Below are 25,060 nucleotides of genomic sequence, written 5' to 3'. Positions count from 1 at the left end.
AATACTGTCATTATCCTTATTACACAGAGAGGTTAAGTAACTTGCTTGTATGGAATGGAGTCAGGATACCAGCCCTTGACCCTGGCTATAGGGTCTGTCCTCTTACCCTCCACCTATTACAAAATAAAGTCGTTTCCCTTAAATTTTCCTTCTTTTAGTTCAACCACCTTGGAATTCTTAGATTGGAGACAAAAGCAAGAGGAGTTTATTTTCTTTCTTTTTTTCTTCGTTTTCTTTTTCTAATACCCACTGTTCTCTTTAAGAATGTCAGGCATCCCTTCAGACTCTACTTGACTACTTTCCACTACAACCATTTACTTTAAAGCTTTTGAGTGGGTTTAATGCCATCAGGCTCCTCTCTCTCTCACTGTAATTTTCACTTCCCTTTCAATGAAAGATAAGTATTAAGAGCAAAGACATCAGTATTGTTGCTACAGAAAAAGAAAGGGCAGAAATAAGGGCAGGATGCACTTATTTGTTCAATATGCTAGTAAATGTGGAATTCTCATTGTGTTGAGTTAGTTTTGGCTTGGATTTGTCACACAATCTCTTGTTAGTGACAGAAGTCAAATTGAAACAGCATTTTGAAAAGAGAGACAGACAAAAGTGGAAGGTGGTGGTTTGTGCTAAGTAGACTGAGACACCTCACATTATAAGAGCCTTTGGAACAAGCACACCTGCTGAGACTGGATATAAATGTATCTCTCCGTTCCTCACCCCAAACTTCCAAACTCATTTTTGTTGCTCCCCTTCACTTCACCTTTCTTCTCAATCTTTTCCAAGAGGCCGGAGACACTTCCTCAGCCCCTCCAGTCTCATTCACACCCTCATAAAAGAAAGAAAAATTATGTTCAAGCTGCTGAAAATCTCAGAAAGCTCTTTCACTGGCTCAGCTCAGGCCACTTCCCTACTTTTGGGCCAATCACTGTGGCCCAGGAGAGCAGTTCTATTGGCAATAAGCCTGTGTAATTATCCCAGCATTTTTCAAACTGCAGTGTCCCACCCTGCCTTGAAATCAATTTAGTGAGCACCCAGAGCATGGTTTTTAAGAAATGTAAAAGGTTAGAACAGGATTAAAAATCTAATGACAATCTAAATTTCAAGAAAAACTAACTTTCACAGAGTAGTCACAAACAGAATTTACAAGGAAGGTGTCAAGATAACATTTTTAACTGGACTGTTTTATTGAAAGATTGTATATTGTTCTTTGGAATCTAGCCACAGCTCTTTCTCAGAAACTATGTGCTTAGTCTTTGGTTTGTTGTTTGTTTCCGTTCCCCAGAAATGCATATTACTTACTGGGCTTTGCTAACCGGAGACTTTACTGGCACTTGCCTCTGTGGTGGTGGCCCTTGGTTTCCTTTAATATCGGACTGAATGCCCGCCCTGGGCGATGGTTGTGCAGAGTCGGGCAGGATGATGCCTGACTTGTAGCTGCCATGTTGTTTGCCAGCCCTTGCATCGACCATCGCTCCGAGCAGACTCGCTCCTTGCCAGCCAGGGAGAAGACACGATAAACCTTTGCCTACCCGCTCCCCACCTTCAAAAGAGAGAAAGCTGAAAAACAAGAGTTAACACACGATTGAGGGAAATACCCGCAGGCTATTTTAGCTACTTGACTAAGGTATAAGGTGTGGTTAGTGTTCTGATTGGCTGAAGTCAGGGAGGCATTTATCCAATCAGAGAGTTGAATTGGCAGTCCTTTTACTTTTATTCTACTATAATCATCCTCCAATCAGACCTGGTTGTTTCAAAACTTCATTTGAATACACGGACTATAAATAAATCCCTCCCACCGCGTCCATGTAAATCGTCAGTCTTTCTTAGAGAGCAAGTTGCGTTACAATGACTGATTTTCTGAGGGGTTTTTGTGAGTCTCTAAGAAAGGCGATTGAAGAGCGAGGACTGCAAATGTTGACATTACAATAGGATTTGTGTTTGTTTGGCGAGTTCCTAAAGCAAGTTTGCTTCAAAATCCAGCTGTGGTAGTGGGGTCAAGTTTTCTGGGAAACACCGGAAGTTATAGAATTCGGTGCCTCTAGTACTGCCCAGAGACCTGCAAGGCTATTGGGCTGTTTTACTAGAACCCAAAGGGTTTATTCAGAGCCATTTCAAGTCCTTTTGTCAAAGGAGTGTTTCCTGTTTACTCACCATCTAGGACATCAGCAAGAAATGAGTAATAATTTATAATTTATCTCTATAATTTCGTTATTTTGGAATGTTACATGAATGAGATCATACAGTATGTAACCTTTGGAGATTGACTTTATTTTCACACAACATAATTCCCCAGAGATCCGTCCAAGTTGTTGCATGTATCAGTAGCTTGTTCCTTTTTATTGTTGAATAGTATTCCATGGTATGGATAAACAACAGCATATTTAACATTCACCTATTAAAGGACATATTAGTGTTTTTCCAAGCTTTGACCACTACAAAATAAACAAATCAAAAACAAATAAAACAAAACCCTGGTATAAACATTCACCCGCAGGTTTTTGTGTCAATGTAAATTTTCATTTCTCTGGGATGGATGCTCTGTAGTGGGAGTGCTGGATCACACAGTAAGCATATGTTTAGTTTTTTAAGAAACTACCAAAATATTTTCCTCCACCTTCATGCCAGCATTTCATTTTTGTCACTATTTTTAATTTTAGTTGCCTAATAGGTATATATTAACATCTCATCATAGTCTTAATCTCATTTCTCTAATGGTTATTAATGTTAAACAGCTTTTCATGTGCTTTGCTTGCCATCTGTATGTCTTCTGTGAAATGTCTCTGTGACTTTTGCCCATTTTTTAATGGGATAATTTGGGTTTGGGTTTTTTGTTGTTGTTGTTTTTAACTATTGAGCTTGGAAAGCTCTTTATATACTCTAAAAATAAGCCTTTTGTCATATATATAGTTTGCATATATTTTTTTTATGTCTATAGTTTGTCTTTTTATCCTTTCCACAGGGACTTTCACAAAACAGAAGTTTTTACTTTTGATGAGATTTACCAACTTTTTCTTTTCTGGATCGTTTGGGTTTCATTTTTGCCTAGCTCTAGATCCCAAATATTTTTATATCTTTTCTTCTAAAAGGTTCATAGATTTATATTTTACATTTAAATCTACCATCCATTTTGAGTTACTTTTTGTAAGTGGTTTGAGGCTTAAGTGGAGGTTCTTATTTTTGCCTAGTGCTCCATCATCATTTGTTGAAAAAACTATTCTTCCTTCATTGTATTTCTCTTCATCATTGTCAAAAATCGGTTGGCCATACTTGTGTGGGACAATTTGTGGGTTCTCTGTTTTGGTCCACTGATACATTTATCTATTCCTTTCCTGTTACTATACAGCCTTGATTACTGTAATACATAATAAATCTTGAAATTGGGGAGAGTGATTCTTCCCACTTTATTCTTCTTTTTCAAAATTATTTTAGACATTGTAGTTCCTTTACCTGGCAGCTATTAGTTTTAGGAGGTTTTTTGTTTTTTTTGCTTTGTTTTGTTTGTAGATTCCTTGTTTTCTTCTACACAGACCATCATGTCATCTTTGAACAGAAGGAATTTTGTTTCCTTCTTTCAGATCCATATGCCTTTAGTTTCTTTTTCTTGCCTGATTGTGCAATGGAGGACTTCAATGTGAAGTTGAATTTAATGGTGAGGATGGATATCTTTGCCTTGTTTCTGACCTTATGGGGAGGCACTGAGTCTCTCTTCATTAGTTATGGTGTTACCTGTAGGATATCTGTAGATGCCCTTCATTAGACACAGAAAGTTCTCTTCTACTAGTCTGTTGAGAGTTTTTAATCAGATAAGGTTGATGAATTTTGTCAAATGTTTTTTCTGCATTCACTGATGTGATCATGTTGTTTTTCTTTATACCGTTAATATGGTGGGTTACACTGATCGATTTTGAATATTGAACCAGTCTTACATTCTTTGATCTACATTGCTGGACTTGATTTGCTAATATTGTATCAATGTTCATAAGGAATATTGGTCTAGTTTTTGTTTGTACTGTTTTTGTCTGATTTTAGTATTAGGGTAATTTTGGACTCATAAAATGAGTTGGGAAGTATTTTATCTTCTTTTATATTCTGGAAGAGATTGTGTGAAATCAGTGTTATTTCTTCTTTAAACATTCGGTAGAATTCTCCAGTGAAACCATCTGGATCTAGCGGTTTCATTTCCTGAAGGGTTTTAATTACTATTTCAGTTTCTTTAAGATATAAGAATATTTAATTTCTATAATTTATCTTAGATGAATTCTGCTAGTTTCTATTCCCTTATTATCATTTTAATAGTCTGTTATTTTATCCCCTGTTTTGAGATTGGTAATTTGTGTCTTCTCTCTTTTATTATCAGTCTTGATACAGCTTTTTCAATTGTACTGGTCTTTTTAAAAGACTTTTTGTTTCAGTGATTTTTCTGTTTTAATCTCATTGAGTTCTCCTCTTGTTTTTATTTTCTTTATGCTTAATTGAACTTACTTTGCTCTTCTTTTTCCATGTCTTAACATTGAAACTTAGATTAATGATTTGAGAACTTTTACCTTCTCTGATATAAACATTTAGTGCTAAATTTCCCTCTAAGCATGGCTTTCACTGCATTCTACAAATTTTTTAAATTAAACTTTTTTATTTTGAGATCATGGTAGATTCACATGCAGTTGTAAGAAATAATGCAGAGAGATACCATGCACTCTTTACTCAGTTTCCCCCAAAGGTAACATCTTGCAAAACTTAGTACAATATCACAACCAGGATATTGCTATTGATTTAATCAGGATATAGAATATTGCCATCACCGCAAGGATTCCTCATGTTGCCTTTTTATAGCCACAGATACTTCTCTGCTACCACCTCCTCAACTCTTGGGCCACTAATATATTCTCTGTTTCTTATGTCGTTTCAAGAATGTACTATAAACTGAATTTATAGTAGGTAATCTTTTGGAGTTGGCTTTTTTTTTAATAGACTTTATTTTTTAAAGCAGTTTTAGGTTTAAAGCAGAAAAATTGTGCAGAAAGTACAGCGACTTCTCATATACCTCCTCTTCTTCTACATTAGTGTGGTACATTTGTTACAATTAATGAACCACTATTGATATGTTATTATTAATTAAAGTCTATAGTTTGTGTTAGGATTCACTCTTTGTGTTGTAAAGTTCTATGGGTTTTGACAAATGCATAATGTCGTGTATCTACCTTATAGTATCATACAGAGTGGTTTCCCTGCCCTAAAAATCCTGTGTGCTCCACCTGTTCATCCCTGCCCCCTCCCACCACCAAACCCTGGCAGCTGCTGGCCTTTTTACTATCTCTATCGTTTTACCTTTTCCATGATATGATTAGTTGGACTCATACAGTATGTAGTCTTTTCAGACTGGCTTCTTTCACTTAGCAGTATGCATTTAAGTTTCCTCCATGCCTTTCCATGGCTTGATAGTTCATTTCTTTTTATCACTGAATAATACTCCATTGTATGGGTGTAACATAGTTTATTTATCCATTCACCTGTTGAACAACATCTTGGTTGTTTCCAGTTTTTGGCAATTGTGCATAAAGCTGCTATAAATATTTTGTGTGTATGTGTGTGAATGTACATATAAACTCATTTGGATAAATACCTAGGAACACTGTTACTGGATCAAATAGCCAATATTTACTATTGTAAGAAACTGTATCTTCCAAAGTGGCCATACCATTGTGTGTTACAAACAGCAATGAATGGGTGTTCCTGTTGCTTCATCTCCTACTTAGCATTTGGTATTGTCAGTGTTTTGGATTTTGGTCATTCTAATAGGCGTGAGATAATAGTGGTATCTCATTGTGGTTTTAATTTGCAGTTCCCTAATAACATATGGTATTGAATACCTTTTCATGTGCTTATTTGCTGTCTGTATACCCTTTTTGGTGAAATGTCCCTTCATGGTTTTTGCCCATTTTGTAATTGGATTCTTTAACATTTTCTAACTGTTGAATTTTGGAAGTTCTTTATATAGTCTAGATACTAGCCCTTTAACAAATATGTATTTTGCAACTATTTTCTTTGAACCTGTATCTTGTCTTTTCATCCTCTTAACAGAGTGTATTTCTTATGGTCGCCGTAACAGATTTTCACAAACTGGGTAGTTTAAAACAACAGAAATTTGTTCTCATGTAATATTGGCAGGACGAAGTCCAAAATCAGGTGCTGGCAGAATTGGTTCTTTCTGGATGCTCTGAGAGATAATTTGTCCCATGCTTCCCTTCTAGTTTCTGGTGGCTTCCAGGAATCTTTTGTGTTGCTTGATTTGTAGCTGCATCTCTTCAATCTCTGCCTTCATCTTCCACACAATCTTCTCTTCTGTGTGTCTTCTCTTCTGTCTCTTATAAGAACACTTGTTATTGGACTTAGGCCCTACTGGGGCCCTTGAGATGATCTGAGATCCTGGATAACCCAGAATGAACACAGATACCAACTAGAATCCAAGCAGAACCTGAAAGGTTGGGATTAAGGAGAATCAGAAGAAAGGTACCAGGAATGAAATGACTTATATCACACAGGATTTATTTTTTATATTTCTTTATGGTAACAAGAGGAGAGACTATTCATTTGGGAAAACCTAAATTTTGCTGCCAGATTTTTTTAAGGGGGAAACTGTGATCTACTATCACTATTATATTTCAGTGAATGCAGCAAGCTTAGCTCTTATTTCCAGCATCATGTTATTTGGGTGCCATTAGTATATGATGGTCATATATTATTGGTTGATTAACACACTGATGAGTTTAGTTGGACCATGTACGAAAGTAAAGTTCAAGATGGAAAAGACAAGAGGGTGTCACTTTTATTTCTACTGGGTAGAAAGGGCTTGGAGGCAAACTTAGATGTGATCCAGGTCTGATAAAATTTCAAGATTTTAGATGACTCATTGGGTAAGAGAAGGAACCATGAGTGACAGACTGACATTATCTCACTGCCCTCATATGGATACTGGCAATAGAGGTAAGGATTGAAAAGATGACTCCATGGAATGGATCCCCACCCAGAAAGGATGACCCCGTCAGAATGTTCTGATGATCCACAAATACTCTCAAAGGGCCAGCCATATTCCTTTTTAGGTGTTAAATTTGTCTTTTAATTGCCTTATATCATTAGAAGAAGGAGGAAAATTCCATCCCTTAACTAAATTTCATCCTTCTCCTCTGCCTCTCTCTCCATTATTCTGTATTTGTCTCTTAGTGGTACACCATGATTAAAAACAAGGCCATTTTCATTTCAGTACTAAAAAAAGTACTGAGATGAAGGACCCAGATTAATGACCAAACACATTTCATTGACAGTGGTGCTGGACAGAGGGTTTTCGTTGTGCCAAGTTGAAAGCTGTCCCTTGAATTTGCCAGACAAATGTGCTTGCAAGTGAAACACATAGTTGAAATATATTAAGGAAAAATAGGGGAGACATTAAAAGTAACCTGAACAGAAAGAAAAGCTACTGGGACTAAGTCCTTAGAGAGTGGAATCTCAGCAGCCACAGAATTTCTTTTTTCTGATGTTGCCTTCATTTTCTTAATTTGTTCTAAGAACAAGAGATTAGCCACTGACAGTTCTAGATTAATTTTCTAAAGTCTTCAGATTGCCCTGCACCTGTACAAATGCGTCCCTTCAATTTCCAGGTCTGAGAATCCCAGGAAAGATTGGGTGGCATTCCCACTCTTTGAACGAATATTTTGGCCAGAGAGTGCAGTTTCTTTATTGGCTAAACCTGTGTGCCTCATGAGCTGCTTGGATCAGCCAGCCATTCCTATCATTTCAGCGTTCCAAACAGCAAATCATGAACCATTTGTGAAATAGGATACTCAAGAGAACAGTTGAACAAAATGGAATAATTAAGAACAGTAATCTCCGAATCCTTCCACAGTGGAATACTGTTTATGAAAACTTTTAAGTTATTTGTATGCATGTGTATTTCTGAGTGTGATTTTGCTCATATAGTAAAACAGATTTCTTAATGTGTTGTAGTAAAAAAAGAAAAAAGAAAAAGAAAAACTCACTGTACTGCATTGAATATAAATTTGTGTATTTGAATTCTGTCAGTGCTGCTGATGCCTGTGTAACTCATTACTCACAGCAGTAAGGCAGTTTCCCCTGTTTTGCGTAATAGACTGCATTAGGGCATGATTGCTCACTTAACCCCTGGGCTCCTCATTTACCCATTTAGATAGTAATCAGATGTACTTATTTCCCCTTCTGGGCTTCAGCATCAAGCTTCATTTATCCTTGTTTCTCCTGATTTCATTTGTCTTTAACCCCCCTCTTCTCCCCAATTTTTCCATAGTCTGATTCCAGTGGAATATTACAATTCTTTTACTAAGTGTTTGCTATGGCTTTCTGAAATTATAAATGAAAAACTGCTATCAATCACCAAAAAGTCCGATTTTATTTTACTTATTAAAATGGCTTCTCATATAACAGTTTGCTTGACCTGAGGATAATAGATTAATACCAGCATTTAAATTTTTTTTTTTAATTTTTATTCTATTTTGGAGTGTAGTTGATTAACAAATGTTATGTTAGTTTTCGGTGTACAGCATAGTGATTGAGTTATACGTGTATCTATTCTTTTTCAAGTTCTTTTCCCAGTTAGGTTATTACAGAATATTGAGCAGAGTTCCCTGTGACATACAGTAGGTCCTTGCTGGTTACCTATTTTAAATATAGCAGTGTGTATATGTCAGTCCCCAACTCCCAATCTATCCCTCTCCCCTACTTTTCCCCCTCTCCCCCCTCCCCCATAACCATAAGTTCATTCTCTAATTCTGTGAGTCTGTTTCTGTTTTGTAAATAAGTTCATTTATATCATTTTCTTCTGGATTTCACACGTAAGAGATATCATATGACATTTGTCTTTCTCTGTCCGACTTACTGCACTTAGTATGATAATCTCCATGTCCATCCATGTTGCTGCATATGGCATGATTTCATCCTTTTTAATGGCTAATATTCCACTGTATATATGTACCACATCTTCTTTATCCATTCATCTGTTGATGGACATTTAGGTTGCTTCCATGTCTTGGCTATTGTAAATAGTGCTTCAGTGAACACTGGGGTGCACGTATCTTTTTGAATTATGGTTTCCTCTGGATATATGCCCAGGACTGGGATTGCTGGATCATGTGGTAGCTCTATTTTAGTTTTCTAAGGAACCTCCATACTGTTCTCCATAGTGGCTGTATCAATTTACATTCCCACCAACAGTGTAGAATGTACTGTTGGTGGGAATGTAAACCAACCTTTTCTCCACACCCTCTCCAGCACTGATTATTTCTAGACTTTCTGATGATGGCCATTCTGACTGATGTAAGGTGATATCTCATTGTAGTTTTGATTTGCATTTCTCTAATAATTAGCGATGTTGAGCATCTTTTCACGTACCTCTTGGCCATCTGTATATCTTCTTTGGAGAAATGTCTATTTAGGTCTTCTGCCCATTTTTTGATTGGGTTGTTTGGTTTTTTGATATTGAGCAGCGTGAGCTGTTTGTAAATTTTGGAGGTTAATCCCTTGTCGGTCGTATTGTTTGCAAATTTTTCTCCCATTCTGTGGGTTGTCTTTTTGTTTTGTTTATGGTTTCCTTTGCTGTGCAAAAGCTTTTGAGTTTAATTAGGTCCCATTTATTTATTTTTGTTTTTATTTCCTAGAGTTTTATTTCTCCTAGAGTTTTTATTACTCTAGGAGATGGATCAAAAAAGATATTGCTGCGATTTATGTCAAACAGTGTTCTGCCTATGTTTTCCTCTAAGTTTTTTAGTATCCGGTCCTACATTTAAGGCCTTTAATCCATTTTGAGTTTATTTTTGTGTATGGTGTTAAAGAATGTTCTAATTTCAACACCAGCATTTTGAAGTAGCTATAATTAATATTACATTGAATATAAATGACTCATTGAAATGCTATTTTTTTTGAAACTTGGTCACAGCTCCTTTTCTGAAAGATGGCTCTGAAGAGAACTGTTGATTTCCAATATAATTATTTCCCAGTTAATTGTGAAGCATTACCCTGCAGGTGTTACTTGCACCTAATTTTATTTTCCTTCTGTTACAGCAGAATCCTTTCAATATTTCTAAATGATTTGTCTAACATAGTCCAGAATAGTATTAAAATATAATGATAAGAAAAAGTCTGCTAACAGTAACTACTATTATTCCACTAAGAAACAAAAACTATCCAACTAAACATACTAGCAAACGTTAAGCATCTTCTGAGTTTAACAAGACTATTTTTCCCTTTGGTTTTATAAAGTGAATTGCTTGCTTTCACTCAACATTGAAACAACCTCACATTCTTAGATCCCCATTTGTCATTATTTGGTAATTTTTTAATGGGCTGCCAAAGTTAGTTCACATTTAATGGAGATTTATGGGTTATTTAAAACTTATATTGCACTGCACTTAGTAGCATGCTTTTTTCATTAGATTTTATATTTCTTCAAAAATATACTTTTTTTCATAATCTGGAACCACTTCCTTAGCCATAGGTTTCTATTTTCCTTAAATATCTAAGAGGATGGTAGCTCATCGATGACTTTTTTTCCCATTTATCTTAGTCCTCACTGCTTTCTAGGTTCAATTTAAGCAATTTATATTTTTCCAGAAACTCTTACATTTCATCAGTATTTTTAAATGTGTTAACATAGTTTTTTTAAAACTGTGTTTTTGTAATTTTAGAACACTTCAATTCTATATATAGGTTTGGGTATACATTTATAGACAAGAGTAGTGTTCAAATTTTAACTTGGCAACTGTTTAAGGAATTTTTAAATTATAAACATGTAGATTTTTGTTTTGTGTTGTGTTTGGAAATTTTTGATGCTTTCATTTTCGTACAAGAATTTTGTATTTGGCTGCTTTCTTATTTGTCAGTTGTCTCTGTGGGTGTTTACTCATAGGCAGTGCTAAAGGATCAACAAAATATTTTGCTTCATTTTCAGAGGTTAAATCTGTTGAATTCAGTGCCTACTCTTCCTGAATAATTGGTGGTAGAAAGCTGCCTTGTCACATTACTTACCCACTCTAATATTGATAGTATTTTACCATAAAAATGGTATGTCTTGTTTGAGATTTATCCTACACACTATCAACCTGTTTGCTGTTTTTCACGTAATTAGCTGTCAAGTATGTCTTTTATCTTTTGGCTTAGCATGTCATGCTTAGAGATTTCAGGATATGGAACCATCCTAGAACTCTTGGAAATCCCTTGCTAGAAGGCACTTGAGAGAACAAGAAGCCGTGATGCCTGCTGATTTGTTAGCTGCTTGGCTGACATTCTGTAGACATGCTCTCCAAACATGAGTTAAGCCAAAAGCTGCAACTTCACAAGTCTTTCTTTGCTTCTAACCCATTCATTTAGTCTAATTTTATCCTCACTAAAGATTATGCGTCTTAATTCTTTTTCTTCGGAATTGTGTTCATTGTCAGAACAGTCCTAAATTTGCTCCTTTCCCCAAGGAGAATGGCATCTCCTCCAACCCCACCCCTATCCCGCCAGGAGCCCGCCAGGATGTTTGCTCTATCTACTCTGAAATGTAAAAAATTTACACCCAAGTTCACGAGTTTTGTTGTAAAAATTTTTATGAAGTTAAACTGTTTCAGAGGTGTCAGTCACCGGAGCTAGATACTTTTCAGAGTCCAGAGTTCTGTTAGCCTTAGGAATTGTGGTCAGTTCTTTTTTGGTGCCAGTCAGTCACTGCTCTGTAGTCTCTTTGTAAACCTAAGCTGTTTCTCAGTAATTGTGAGCGGCTTTGGTTTCAGTTTGGGGCTTTTCTCCTTTAGACGTTCAGGTTACTCGCTTGGCTTTGCAATTTGTGAGGTGTTACTTGCACTGGACCTTGTGGTGGTGGCTCTCGGTCTTCTTTGGCAGCAGCACGGCCTGGATGTTGGGTAGGACGCCGCCTTGCGCGATGGTCACACCGCCCAGCAGCTTGTTGAGTTCTTCGTCATTACGGATGGCCAGCTGCAGGTGACGCGGGATGATGCGCATCTTCTTGTTGTCACGGGCCGCATTGCCCGCCAGCTCCAGGACCTCGGCCGTCAGGTACTCCAGCACCGCTGCCAGGTAAACCGGCGCGCCGGCCCCAATCCGCTCGATGTAATTGCCCTTGCGGAGAAGGTGGTGGACTCGGCCCACAGGGAACTGCAGGCCGGCTCTGGACGAACGAGATTTGGCCTTAGTACGTGCCTTGCCACCCTGCTTGCCACGTCCAGACGTTACTATAACAATACTGATCTGTTATAATGGAAAGAAATACCGTTAGGGCAGGTATGGTGGGTTGTGATTTACTATTTGATTGGCTGATACCCTTATATCCAATCAGAGAACCATACTGAAATCACCTCATTTACATGCACGCCACTACCCATTATCCAATCAGATGTGAGCTGCCCAATATGTCATCTGAGCTCCGCGCATATAAATATCACGCTTCAGAACAGCGGCTGCTACTGGTTTGCTGTCTTAGAGCTGTAGGTTAATCATGCTGGAGCAGGAGCAGAGTTTTAAGGGTAGTGCTATTTCCAAGAAAGGCTTCAAGAAAGCCGTGACTAAAACTCAGAAAAAGGAGAAAAAACGCAGGAGATGTCGCAAAGAAAGCTATTCACTTTATATCTATAAAGTACTGAAACAAGTTCATCCGGATACTGGTATTTCTTCGAAGGCCATGAGCATTATGAATTCTTTTGTTACTGATATATTTGAGCGCATTGCGGCGGAGGCGTCCCGCCTGGCGCATTACAACAAGCGTTCGACCGTCACATCCAGAGAGATCCAGACAGCAGTGCGCTTGCTGCTTCCTGGGGAATTGGCCAAGCACGCGGTGTCCGAGGGCACCAAGGCTATCACTAAATACAGTAATTCCAAGTAAAGAGATTCAGCCACCAGGCGACTTTTGTAACCCAAAGGCTCTTTTAAGAGCCACTTAACTTTCTAGAGAGTTGTAGGCTTTTTACTTGGCTGCTCAGTGTATGTGGGCAGGCTTACTCTTAGAGTGAGCTATAGCTGTTAGGCTAGTAACTATTTATCAGATTCACTTTGCTGCCTTTAGTGTGGTTAAGAAATTCGTAGGTAACTCGTTCCTCTCACGTGACTATTAACCAGAATGATTTCAGGTGAAATCCCGGGTCTCGTAAGCATGTCAAAGAATAGAGCTCTCTGAGTTGAAGGGAGCTCCTTTAAGTCTGTCTTCAGGGAGGATGGGCCGAGTGCCATGAGAAACGTGGCTTGCTCTTCTTTGGGGTATGTCCTGCTTTAAGTACTTTCTATCAAGAGACTGAAAGGGAACTGAAGCTGTGGAAAGACAAAGAACATAGGCAAGTTCAACATGGGAACGTTAAGGCTGTTTTGCTTCCGCTCTACATTTTCTGTAGTGTGTGAAAATTCTTCCTATGGATCAGGTTAGATGCCCTACAGCTGCTGAGATTTCGAGTCCAATAGTTCCTTGGTCTGGTGATGTCATCTGTACATTATTGGGGTGTCTAAACTAGGCTGTTTAAAACAGCTTGATATTGGAGTGTGGAGGTCTTGCCATATCAAGTAATCCATATTGGAGTCAAACAATCTGGCTAACCACAACCAACTGGCAAACAGAAGTAACACTGACTGAATTTTTGGGGGGCGTTAATTTTCTTCCAAGTTATAATAGGATCACTTGCATTTTGTTTTATGAGAGGATCATTAAATTGGTGTTTGTGTCCTATATTACTGGACTCCAATACTAACATGTTCCAAATTGGGTCATAATGGGTGTTTATCAAGTCAGGGGACTTTGGGTGCAAGATCTACTCTGTCACGATCGTCTGGACTCTTAGCAGACAAGCATTAAAAAGCGACAAATGACACTGAAATTAACATTTAAAAAGATCAAATTATTACTACTTCCCACAAACCAGTGGTTTAGCTGGACTCAATTCGTTAATTTACATTTTTCATTCTTCCCTTTTAAAAACAAGATTTCGTGCTCATGTGTGTCTTCCTTATAGTTAAAAAATACTTTAGTATCATTTGGTAGAATATGTGTACTAAAACTCCACAGGAAAAAAAAAAAGTGCCCTACATTTCTGCACAGAAACAGCCCCTACAAGAACCTCTGAATATCTTAACTGGGAATCATCCAAGGAGTTAACAGATGGGGCATCTGTGCCACATTGTCTGGGAGGGGAGGCTTCATCTCCAAGCAGGGGTCCCAGCTGCCCTCATAAGATCTTGTGAAACAGCAGATGTCTGTATAGCTCCCAAATCCTTGTCAACTCTTGAGTTGAAAAGCATGCAGTTTTTCCACGCTGGTTTTTGCCTTAGCAGCATGTGTTTAGATTCACCCATTTTGTTATGTGAATTAAGAGCTTGTTCCTTTCAATGGTTGACTAGTATTCCATTGTATGGATAAACCACAGTTTGTCTATCCATTCATCTAATGAAGTGATCTTAGTTGCTTCCACTTTTTAGCCGTTATGAATGAAGTTGTTATATAACTATTCACATGCAGGTTTTTGTGCGGACATAAGTTTTCAAGTCAGTTGGGTAAGTATTATCAGGGGCACAGTTGCTGGATGGTAGGCTCAAGAGTATGTTTAGCTTTATAAGAAACTGTCAAACTGTCTTCCAAAGCGGCTGTGCCATTTTGCATTACTACCAACAATGAATGAGTGTTCCTGTTGCTCCATAGCCTCCTCAGCATTTGGTAATGTACAATATTTTGGATGTTATCCATTCTAATCGATGTTTAATATCTCATTGTTTTAATTTGCATTTTCCTAATAAATGATATTGAGGATCTTTTGGTATGCTAATTTACCATCTGTAAATTTGTTTGGTGAAGTGTCTGTCCAGTTCATTTGCCCATTCTTTAATTGGGTTATTTTCTTATTGTTTAGTTACAAGCATTCTTTTTTCTATTTTCTTGGACACAAGTCCTGTTTCAGATAAATGATTTGAAAATATTTTCTCCTGGTCTGTGGTCTATTTTTACAGTATCCTAGCAGAAGTTTTTAATTTCACAAATGTCTGGTAGAAATATAATGCAAGCCACAAATACTGATCACATATGTCACGTTAAACGTTCCAGTACCCACATAGCATAAAAAAAAGTGAAATTAATTTTAATCCAATATTTTGTTTAGTCCAGTTTATCTAAAATGTCAATGTGTAATAAGGGTTAAATTATAATAATTTACATTTTTAAAAATTAGGACTTTGAAATTCAATGTGTATTTTATACTTACAGCATATCTCATGCAACATTTCAAGTGCTCAGTAACCACAAGTGGCTAGTGGCCACCATATTGGACACTGTAGCACTAAACTCTTTCTCTAGGCAACCTAAGTCATACCCTTGCTCTAAATACCTACAGCAGATGATTCACGAATTATATCTGCAGTCCAGGGCTCTCCATGAACTGCAGACCAGTAACTGCTTACTTAATATCACCACCCTGATGGTGCTCATCCATCTCAAAAAATTTCTCTCCACAAGGGTTTCCAATGTATCCTGACAGACCTGTTTTCAAATTCCAATGTTCCCTATATCCATGGGGCCACCCCAATCACATGGTTGTCCAAGCCAGAAATGTATTTTTTCCTTGATAGTATCTCTGTTCAACCTCCATTTCAATCTTTTGACAACATATGGAAATTTTATTTCCTAAATATTTTATTATTGTCTGACTTCTTTTGTCATCTCCACTGCCATCATTTTTGTCCAAGCCCCCATCATCTCTCACCTGGGTTACTGTCTCTAACTAGACTCACTGCTCCTAGTGTTTTCTTTCTAAAATCCACTCTCCACACAACTGACAAAGTAATCTTAGATAAGAAAAATACTGTCACTAACCATTAACTGAAAGTTAGCATTTCTTTCAGTTTTGAATATAACAAATAGACCAGTCGCATTAGCTATACCTGTGACTTTATTGCCAATGAAAACCATAGCTATAGTCCTAGTACTTAACCATGGTTACAGATATATCAAAATATTGTTTATGCTCATCCCAACCTCAGAATATTATAATTTTGATCTTGCTATTTGAAGCACAAATAAAGAAGCACAAATATTACTGTATCAAACAATATTTTTAAAACTGTTTTAACCTGGCATTGTTTTATTATTAAAACTCATATTTTACTTTATGTATTTAGAAATTTATTTTAAGAAGATGTATATAGGGTCAACTAGACTTTCAAAGAAATCCATAATACAATAAAAGCTAAGAACCCCTGTTTAAGGATTCCAGCAAATACCTTACATACAAAGTAGACTAGAGACAGATGATATAAAAATCAGATGGCAGAATTCCACTAATAAGCCAGCTGGGAGCAGATAAATGAATCTTCCTTAGCTGTTAGACTGATTCCTTCATCAAGGATGCCAATTCTGCAGCCACAGGATACTGGGGTTACTAGGGTATCCCACTCAATTCATGCATGTGTGTCTGCTGGAAACACACATCTTGATTATTATTGTTTTTATCACTGAAACAATTTCTCACATTACTTCTGCTAACCATCAGCCCTCTAGTGTGATTGGAGATGAAGAGCTAAAGAACTTGTAGTGGGTGAAAAGAACTTGTAGTGGGTCAAATGATGACTAACCTCTTCTGGAGAGTGAATTCCTCATTAGGAAAGTCCATTTATTAGTTTCCTAGGGCTGCTGCAACAAGTTACCAAAAACTGGTTGGCGTAAAACAGAAATATATTCTTGCACTGTTTTGGAGGCCAAGAAGTCCAAAATCACAGTGTCAGTAGGGTTGATTCCTTGTGGAGGCACTGAGGGAGAATCTGTTCTATGCCTCTTACCTGGCTTCTGGTGGCAGCTGGCAATCTTCGGTGTTCCTTGGCTTGCAGCTGCATCACTCCAATCTCTGCCTGCCTCAGTTTTCATATGGTCCTCTACTTTGCATCTCTGATGCCCCTCTCCCTTCTCTTATAAGCATACCCTAAATCCAGGATGATCTCATTTCAAGATTCTTAACTACACCCTATTTCCAAACAAGGGTCACATTCATAGGTGCCGGGGGTTAAGACTTGGACATGTCCTTTTTCAGGACACTCAACCTACTACACTTCACAGAGCCTAAGGTTTAGCTTAACATTGACTCACACAAAATTTACATCACACTATCTGGATAGAAGTATTTTAGAGTAAATTACAGACAATACAAAGCTTTCCTTAGGCACCTTATTATCTCTCTCATTCATAATCAGCTGAAATGACCTTGTGTGTTTATATCTGCCTCACTAAACTAGAAAGGAAACAATGAGAGTAAGGACCTCCTCTCTTACACACACAAACACACACACTCTCTTTCTCTCTATCAGTGAATGTTTGAAGAGTGAAGAAAAGGGAAACAATTTTTTAAAACCTTTTTGGAAAACAAAATAAGGAAAAATAACAAAATGCAGCCACTTGTCTATGACCAGCCCTGCACTGAAGAGCTAGCAATGTCCACCTGCCAGAACGATGCAGTGAGGGCTTGATGTGGTCTAGCTCCCTCTGGCCCTGCTCCTTGGGAGGGTTTCCCTTGCCCTGTAGACCTCAGGGACCCATCTGAGATGAGAATAGAAAGTCTCTTTTTTGAGAGCTACACCAGCCCTCTTTCTCCTTTTCTGAATTCAGAGGCACTGTGGTGGCTTTTGGGTAATTACAGCATCTGGGTTTCTAAACAGGCCTAGTTGCTCTGCCTTTTTTCCAGTCCTCATCTTACTGGCATCCATTATGTTCTCTGTTCTGTGGCACAACAAAACCACAGCCTAGAATCAGGGAAAGACAGCAAATGTCTCCCCTGCTTCCATGGCAAATCTCAATGGGTAACCATTGCAATGATTTTAGGGTGAAGTTAACAGCCAGATGTAGCTTAGGGAGGGTAGCACCTAAAGGATCTGCTTTCCCCAGTTCCGAAACCAAACCTTATCATATTTAAAGCAGAGTCCTAACTTTGCTGTGGCCCTTTTCTCAGAAAATTCTGTCTTGCCAGTCCTTTATAACTTAGGGATTGAGATGTGGGTGGACAAACAGCACCTTTCTTAAACATTTTAACCTAAAAAAAAAACCAAAAAAACAAAAAAAAACCCTGTGTTTTCTCTGCTTTCACATGAATTGTCTTGGACTAAAGCTTTACTCTTATTTCTCTGACATTATTAAAGTCTTTGAAGGTTGCAAACCCATCCCAACGTCCTGTGTTTGTCCCACCAAGTTCCGTAAAGCTGGGTCCTTGGTCTGCATCTCTGATGGAAGGAGAATTTGACCAGCTGCTTTGCTGGTCGATCACAGTGATTTCCAGGTTCCTAATAGGAAGTGAAGGAATCTGCTTTTTCTAGCATCTCTCTCACATTAATGAAAATTCAGAATATATACAGAACTTGTGGGAATAAAGTGAAGCCTGGCTCAAAGGAAAAATGATAGATTTAAATGCTGCTTACATTAATAAATTAGAAAGTGTAAATGCAGGCAGTCCTTCAGGTAGTGTGAAATCTTAAAAGTGACTCTGCAAAGCAGTCTTAATAATCAATGGGAAAAATCATGATTGTTCCATGATCTTTAAAATTTTTTATCAAAACATTAAAAACTCACCATCTATCATAAATATAAAGGGAAGTGAAAAACTAATATTAAGGACATTGTAATTTTAAATATTAAAACAATGAGAATTAGTGTCATTTCTTTTTTAAAAACTTACCAAAAGTAGTTGAATGGTGCTTGATTTTTTTCTTATCATATAACTTACGATACAGAGTGAGTGTCCTTCCTATGCTTTGGTGAATTCTCATGTTTCTAAGTTTGGATTAGCTTCCAACATTTTATCCTTTGCATTTTTAATGCCATGAAATATCTCTGGGAATTCGTTTAATATGAAGTATTTTGCCAGTGTCACTTTCTTTGGAAAGTATTTATTGAAGTATAAATTGTAAACGATCCATTGGCAACCAGAGTTCAACAGAACATTAAATGAGTAACATATGATGCCCAAGCAGGGGGTTATATAAAAAAATGCAAAGATGACTATTAATAAGTTTATTAAAATAACTCATCATAATATATATAAAGAGGGAAGGCCTATGCTCATTCTTCAGAGATGCTCAAACGGCATTTTATAAATTTCAACATGCATTCTTAACAATTCTCAATAAAGCAGACATAGAATTCTTCCTCATTGTATGATATATCTAATGAGGAATAGTGCAGATCTTCCGCAAAGTGAGGGATAAAACAAGAATGGCCACCCTATTTAACATTGATATGAAGGTATGAGGCACTGAAATCAGGTGAAAGAAATTAGAAGTGAACTAATTGAAAGGAAGCAGTGAAATGTTTACTATTTTCAGACATCATTGCAAACATGTAAAACCCAACAGAATTATATCAGAAAGCCAATGCAAAAATTAGTCAATTCAGTAAGATATAATAGGATATAAAAATGCACAAAAATCAGTACTTTCATATAAAACAAGATGCTGGAAGATATGAATTGGGAAATACACTACTTATGGAAACGAAAACAAAATACCTAGAGCTAAATGTAATAAATATGCCATACATATTAAGTAAACTGGTCCACATCAATCACATTGTCCCAATTTCCCTTCAGATGAATGACTCAGGCAGCATCTGGGACTAGGCTCAGTTCTAGAAAAGGGACTTGAGAGGAAATCCTCTGGGGAGGCTTTCATTTGGTCTCAATTGGAAACGCAGGGAGATAGACTGTCTTCCTGCCACTACTTTGACCTGTGTGAACACTTGGAACTGTGACCAGCATGAGGGTGTAAAGCCAGGGTCGGGAAAAGAGCAGTAAGACTGCACAGCCTTGGAGCCTGGGCTCTGATCCATGATTGTTACCACTGATGTTTCTTTAATGCTTGTCTGCTGAGTGGAGTCCAGGTGGTTCAGTAATACAGGACACCAACATCTTTTTAAATGATTCATCATACAAAACACCCACAAATGATCACACCGTAATTTATAGGAAAAATCAAAAAAGGAGTTTGTCACTGTTTTCTAATCAATTGTGGTTAGCCAGATTGCTGGCTTCCGGTATGAGACAGAGAGCAATATTCCCACATTCCAGGTCAACATGCCCTGGACAACGTAGGTCACCAGGGCAAAAAGACCCCAAGCTGAGGACCTCAAACCACTTGAGCTTTCAAACAACTTCGCTGGCCTACAGGCTCCAAACTTTTCAGACACAGAAGTTCTAGAAATAAACAGGATAATGTCCCTTACAAGATCTCTCCACAACTTCAGACCTTTTATAGAATCCTGTTATTTGTAGAGGCAAATGCGTCTTTTATACTTTACAGCTCCTTCACTCTAAAAACACTCTGTGCATGTATTAACCATAAACTTCCCTGTAAAAAGCATTTTGAAGAATTTCTTTTGCCACAATTGACTCCTGAAAGACCGTTGGAGCCTCATGGGGGCTTCTTTACCGTAGAGAGTTAGTCACTAAATTACATACACCAGTTGAGTACTGAAGTTTACAATGTTAAGTATCCTACTTAACGTTGAGTCCACAGCTCTCTTTCAGGAAGGTGAGTGGCTCTGAAAAGAGCCTTTGGGTTAACTGGAGCAGTGCTTACACTTTACAAGTTTACTTGGAGCTGGTGTACTTCGTAACAGCCTTGGTGCCTTCGGACACAGCGTGCTTAGCCAGCTCTCCTGGCAGCAACAGGCGGACGGCCGTTTGAATCTCCCTGGACGTGATAGTCGATCGCTTACTGTAATGGGCCAAGCGGGACGCCTCGCTTGAAATACGCTCGAAGATATCAGATACGAAAGAATTCATGATACTCATGGCTTTCGAGGAGATACCGGTGTCTGGGTGAACTTGTTTCAACACTTTGTAGATATAAACCGAATAACTCTCTTTTCTGCATCTTTTACGCTTCTTTTCTTCTTTCTTTTGAGTCTTCGTTACAGCTTTCTTAAATCCTTTCTTAGAAAGGGCAGTACTTCTTGAAGACAGCTCTGGCATGGTTAGTGTTAAGCGCTATAGTGTCAACAGCTCTAGCGTTACAGCTCTAACAGCTCCCATCAAGACCAAGAAAACGAAGCCATCTCTTGGGCGGAAAGGGTGGTATTTATAGGGGCAGCGCTCAAGTGACGTGTGGAGAGGCCAGTATCTGATTGGATATCTGGGACTGTCGTGTACGTAAATGAGGTGATTCCTGTGAGCCTTTCTGATTGGATAGACGGCCATCAGCCAATCAGAAAGCAAAGCACACCCTACCGGCAGACTATAAATAGGCCCAGTCGTACGGGTTATAGTTTGCTGTACTGGCGGTGTTGCATTGTTTTGAAGATATGTGTGGGTGTGGGAAACGAGGTGGTAAAGCTCGCGGTGAAGCTAGGTCTTGCTCTTCTGGAGCGGGCTTGCAGTTTCTGGTGGGTCAGGTCCATGGTCTGCTCTGCAACGGTAACTATGCCGAGCGCGTTGAGGCTGGTTTGCCTGTGTATCTGGCAGCGGTGTTGGAGTCCCTAACAGTTCAAATCTTGGAGTTGGCGGGCAATGCCTGTCGTGACAACAAGGAGACGGACATTAGCCCGTGCCATTTGCAGCCGGCAGTCCGCAATAATGAGGAGCTCAACAATCTGCTGGGCGCTGTGACTATCGCTCAGGGTGGCGTCTTGCAACATCCACGCCGTGCTGCTGCCCAGGAAGACTAAGAGCCACCATCAGAAAGTGCAGAGCAAGTAATCCAAGTGGAGGTTACCAGGGAGCAGTCTAAACGTCTGGTGAAAGAACAGAAACCAAAGGCTCTTTTCAGAGCCACTTAAATTATCATTGAGGGCTGTGCCTGGGCTGTCTGGGTCTGTGATTGTGACGTGTTCCAAAAGTAGGCCGCCAAAAAGATCCATTAACCGTGACTTTATCATGTTGATTCTAACACGTGAGGTTCTTTGCAGCTTTTTTATTACTGAAGGGCAAGTTCATGGGCCTTCAAGATGCCTTTCGGGTGAGAGAAAGAGAAAGCAAAGCTTCAGCATTCTAATACCCTTTTTAAGGCTCGTTTTGATAAGTATTCGCGATGCCTATGGTTTAACACGTGCTTAGAAAATGTTTCGTAACATGTAAAGTCCATCAAAAACCTAAATGGCACATGTGGGGGAGGGATACTAGTGTCTCACTAGAGGTAGGAGTGTGACATGGTATATCATAGTCGGAATTATTAGGGAGGTTTTGTCAGATCTTTCAAATGGTTTCATTTGATCTGTATTATAAACACCAAGAAAAATTGGAAAGTAAATGAACAGGTAGGCTGTCATAAAGTTACAGAAAATTCAGCAGTTTGCCTTATCTCAAGGAGAAAGTCTCGCTGGTTATTTTTTTAAAGTCATTGTTAGACACGTGAGAGCTAAATACATAAGACATACAGAAGCAGGTACGAAGTATAGAGTTCTGTAAGAAATTAAAAGATGAAAGTAAACTACGTAATATGTTGATGAGGAACAATCAAATTACGAAAAAGCCAACCATGTCTTGAATTAATGTACATAGATAAGGTATGTGATTAAGAAGGGCACAGAAGGAAGGGAAAATTTTGAAAACTGAAAGAAAATTGTACAGATATATTGAACAAAATTAGATTATGTTTAGAACATGGCATTAAAAACTAAAACGTGAAAATTTTAAATCTGAGAATGCTGATGTAAGTGATTGACTAAATGAGGGATATGTGAAAAATCTCCTAAACAGAAGAATTTCAAATCATTTATATAGATGCTCCCCCATCAAGCAGTTGGAACTTAACTCCCCAGATTTACCAAAGTGGAGTATGGAAAGGCAGGGGAAAACAGGAGTGACTTTACAGTAGAGAAACCTGGCAAACACTACCGCAAATGATCAGTGTTAAGATCATCAGTGATAAACCACGTGGTTTGCATGTGCCATTAATATGCACTTGATCTTAGCCAAAAGGCTGAGAAGCGACGTGTGCCATTAATATGATGTGTTGAGAAGGGCAATTCACTTCTCTGGTCTTCCTCCCAGCAACGCATAATCTCAGTCTAAACATGAGAAAAACGTCAGACAAATACAAGTTGAGGAACATTCTAAAGAATATGAGTCCTCAAAATTATCAAGTTCATCGAAAACAAGGAAATTCTGAGACACTGCCAGCCCAGAGCAGTTAAGGAGACATTACAAGTAAATGTCATGTACAACATGACACGGGATTAATCAGCATATGCCTTATAGTCGGATTCCATATTCAAGGTTCTTCCACATCCACATATTCAACCACAGACTGTATAGCACTGTAGTATTTACTATTGAAAAGTATCTGCGTATAAGTATACCCGCACAGTTCAAACCACAAGTTGTTCAAGAGTCAACTGTATTTTGGATTGGATCCTGGAACAGAAAAAGAGCATTAGGTAAAATCTAATGAAACCCAAAGTTTAGAGTTTAATTCACAGTAAAGTACCAGTGTTATTTCCTAGGTTGTGACAAATGCATAAATGTTGACAACAGAGGAAATGGTGAGAGATATATGGGAACTACCTTTACAACTTTTATGTAAATCTAAAATTGTTCCAAGTTAGAAAGCTTATTGAAAAAAACAAAAAATAAACACATTTTTTTAATCAAAGAAGAGTCCCAAATCCATAACAAATGAAGAAATCTCAATAGACTATCGCTCATAAGCTGAAAGTATGAGTGGCTCTGAAAAGAGCCTCTGGTTTCAGATGTTGGTGTCCTAAAAAAAGCTCTCTTGTAGCTGTTGTACTTGGTGACGAGACATAGTGCCTTGCACACAGCGTGCTTGGCTGGTTCCCCAGTCATGAACAGGCATTAGTTCTCTGGAATTCCCTGTAGAGCAGGGGTCCCCAAGCCCTGGACCATGGACCGGTACGGGTCATGGCCTGTTAGGAACAGGGCTACACAGTAGGAGGTGAGTGGCGGGCAAGCAAGCAAAGCTTCATCTGTATTTACAGCTGCTCCCCATCACTCGCATTACCGCCTGAGCTCCGCCTCCTGTCAGATCAGCAGCGTCGTTAGATTCTCATAGGAGTGTGCAACCTACTCTGAACTACGCATGCGAGAGATCTAGGTTGCGCGCTCCTTATGAGAATCTAATGCCTGATGATCTGAGGTGGAGCTGAGGCGGTGATGCCAGCGCTGAGGAGCACCTGCAAATACAGATTATCATTAGCAGAGAGGTTTCACTGCACAGAGACCATAATAAGTCAATTGCTTGCAGACCCACATCAAAACCCCATCAGTGACTGACAAGTGAAAACAAGCTCAGGGCTCCCACTGATTCTGCATTATGGTGGGTTGTATAATTATTTCATTATATATTTCAAGGTAATAATAATAGAAATAAAGTGCACAATAAAGGTAATGCACTTGAATTATCCTGAAACCACCCCTCCCCTCCACCATCCATGGAAAAATTGTCTTCCTTGAAACCGGTCCCTGGTGCCAAAAAGGTTGGGGACCGCTGCTGTAGAGGATAGTCAAGAGTCTGTTGTAATGAGCCAGGTAGGTTGATTCACCAGTGATGTGCTCGAAGGTCACAAACGAGTTCAGTATTCACATGGCTTCCATAGAGATGCCAGGGTTGGGGCAAACCGCAGCACTGTCTGTGACATCTCTGGTGCTTCTTGCCTTTCTTTTCATCTTGAGGATAGCTTCTTGGACGTGACAGTAAACTTAGAGAAAGACTGGGAGATAGGAGACACAGCCATTATCTACCTTGAGAAAAGAAGGATGGCAGGCTGTGAAGCCACAGCTTATTTATATACTGTGTATTCAAATGAGGTATTGAATAAACAATTTCTGATTGGAATAAAAGCAAGAGGCAAATGAATGCAAATAAGGTATCTCAGGTCAACTCTGATTGGATAGTACTCCTACTGGCATCAACTGCTCAGAAAGCAGAAGGCTATCATGTGGGGTCTTGCTCAAGAGCATTTGAACCCAGGGACCCCTACAGCTGCTCAGTTTTGTAGATTTCAGCCTCAGCTTGTTTTGAGAGAGACCAACTTCCTTAACCCAAGTTTAAATTTCCAAAGAAATGGATCTGGCCCAGTGTG

At 38.6% G+C, this 25,060-nt stretch overlaps 3 protein-coding genes and 1 pseudogene across 3 annotated transcripts; 2 read left to right on the top strand and 2 right to left on the bottom strand.

The window, feature by feature from the left end:
* Positions 1-11,850: 11,850 nt before the first annotated feature.
* On the bottom strand, positions 11,851-12,398 carry LOC133095653 (histone H2A type 1-A-like). Its single transcript, XM_061197406.1, has 2 exons — positions 12,381-12,398; positions 11,851-12,264 (listed from the first exon to the last, which is right to left on the bottom strand). The coding sequence occupies exons 1-2, from the start codon at positions 12,396-12,398 to the stop codon at positions 11,851-11,853; spliced, it is 432 nt and encodes a 143-aa protein (XP_061053389.1).
* A 113-nt stretch (positions 12,399-12,511) lies between these two features.
* LOC133095652 (histone H2B type 1-A-like) lies at positions 12,512-12,898 on the top strand. The gene has a single exon (XM_061197404.1). The coding sequence runs from the start codon at positions 12,512-12,514 to the stop codon at positions 12,896-12,898; it is 387 nt and encodes a 128-aa protein (XP_061053387.1).
* Positions 12,899-20,609: 7,711 nt separating this feature from the next.
* Positions 20,610-20,993, bottom strand: LOC133094349 (histone H2B type 1-A). Its single transcript, XM_061194883.1, has one exon. The coding sequence runs from the start codon at positions 20,991-20,993 to the stop codon at positions 20,610-20,612; it is 384 nt and encodes a 127-aa protein (XP_061050866.1).
* Positions 20,994-21,322: 329 nt separating this feature from the next.
* Positions 21,323-21,716, top strand: LOC133094348 (histone H2A type 1-A-like; annotated as a pseudogene).
* The last annotated feature ends 3,344 nt before the right edge of the window (positions 21,717-25,060 follow it).

The sequence above is a fragment of the Eubalaena glacialis genome, chromosome 7 (assembly GCF_028564815.1).
Source record: "Eubalaena glacialis isolate mEubGla1 chromosome 7, mEubGla1.1.hap2.+ XY, whole genome shotgun sequence".
In the NCBI taxonomy this organism is placed as follows: Eukaryota; Metazoa; Chordata; class Mammalia; order Artiodactyla; family Balaenidae; genus Eubalaena; species Eubalaena glacialis.
This window is presented reverse-complemented; position numbering and strand designations above follow the sequence as displayed.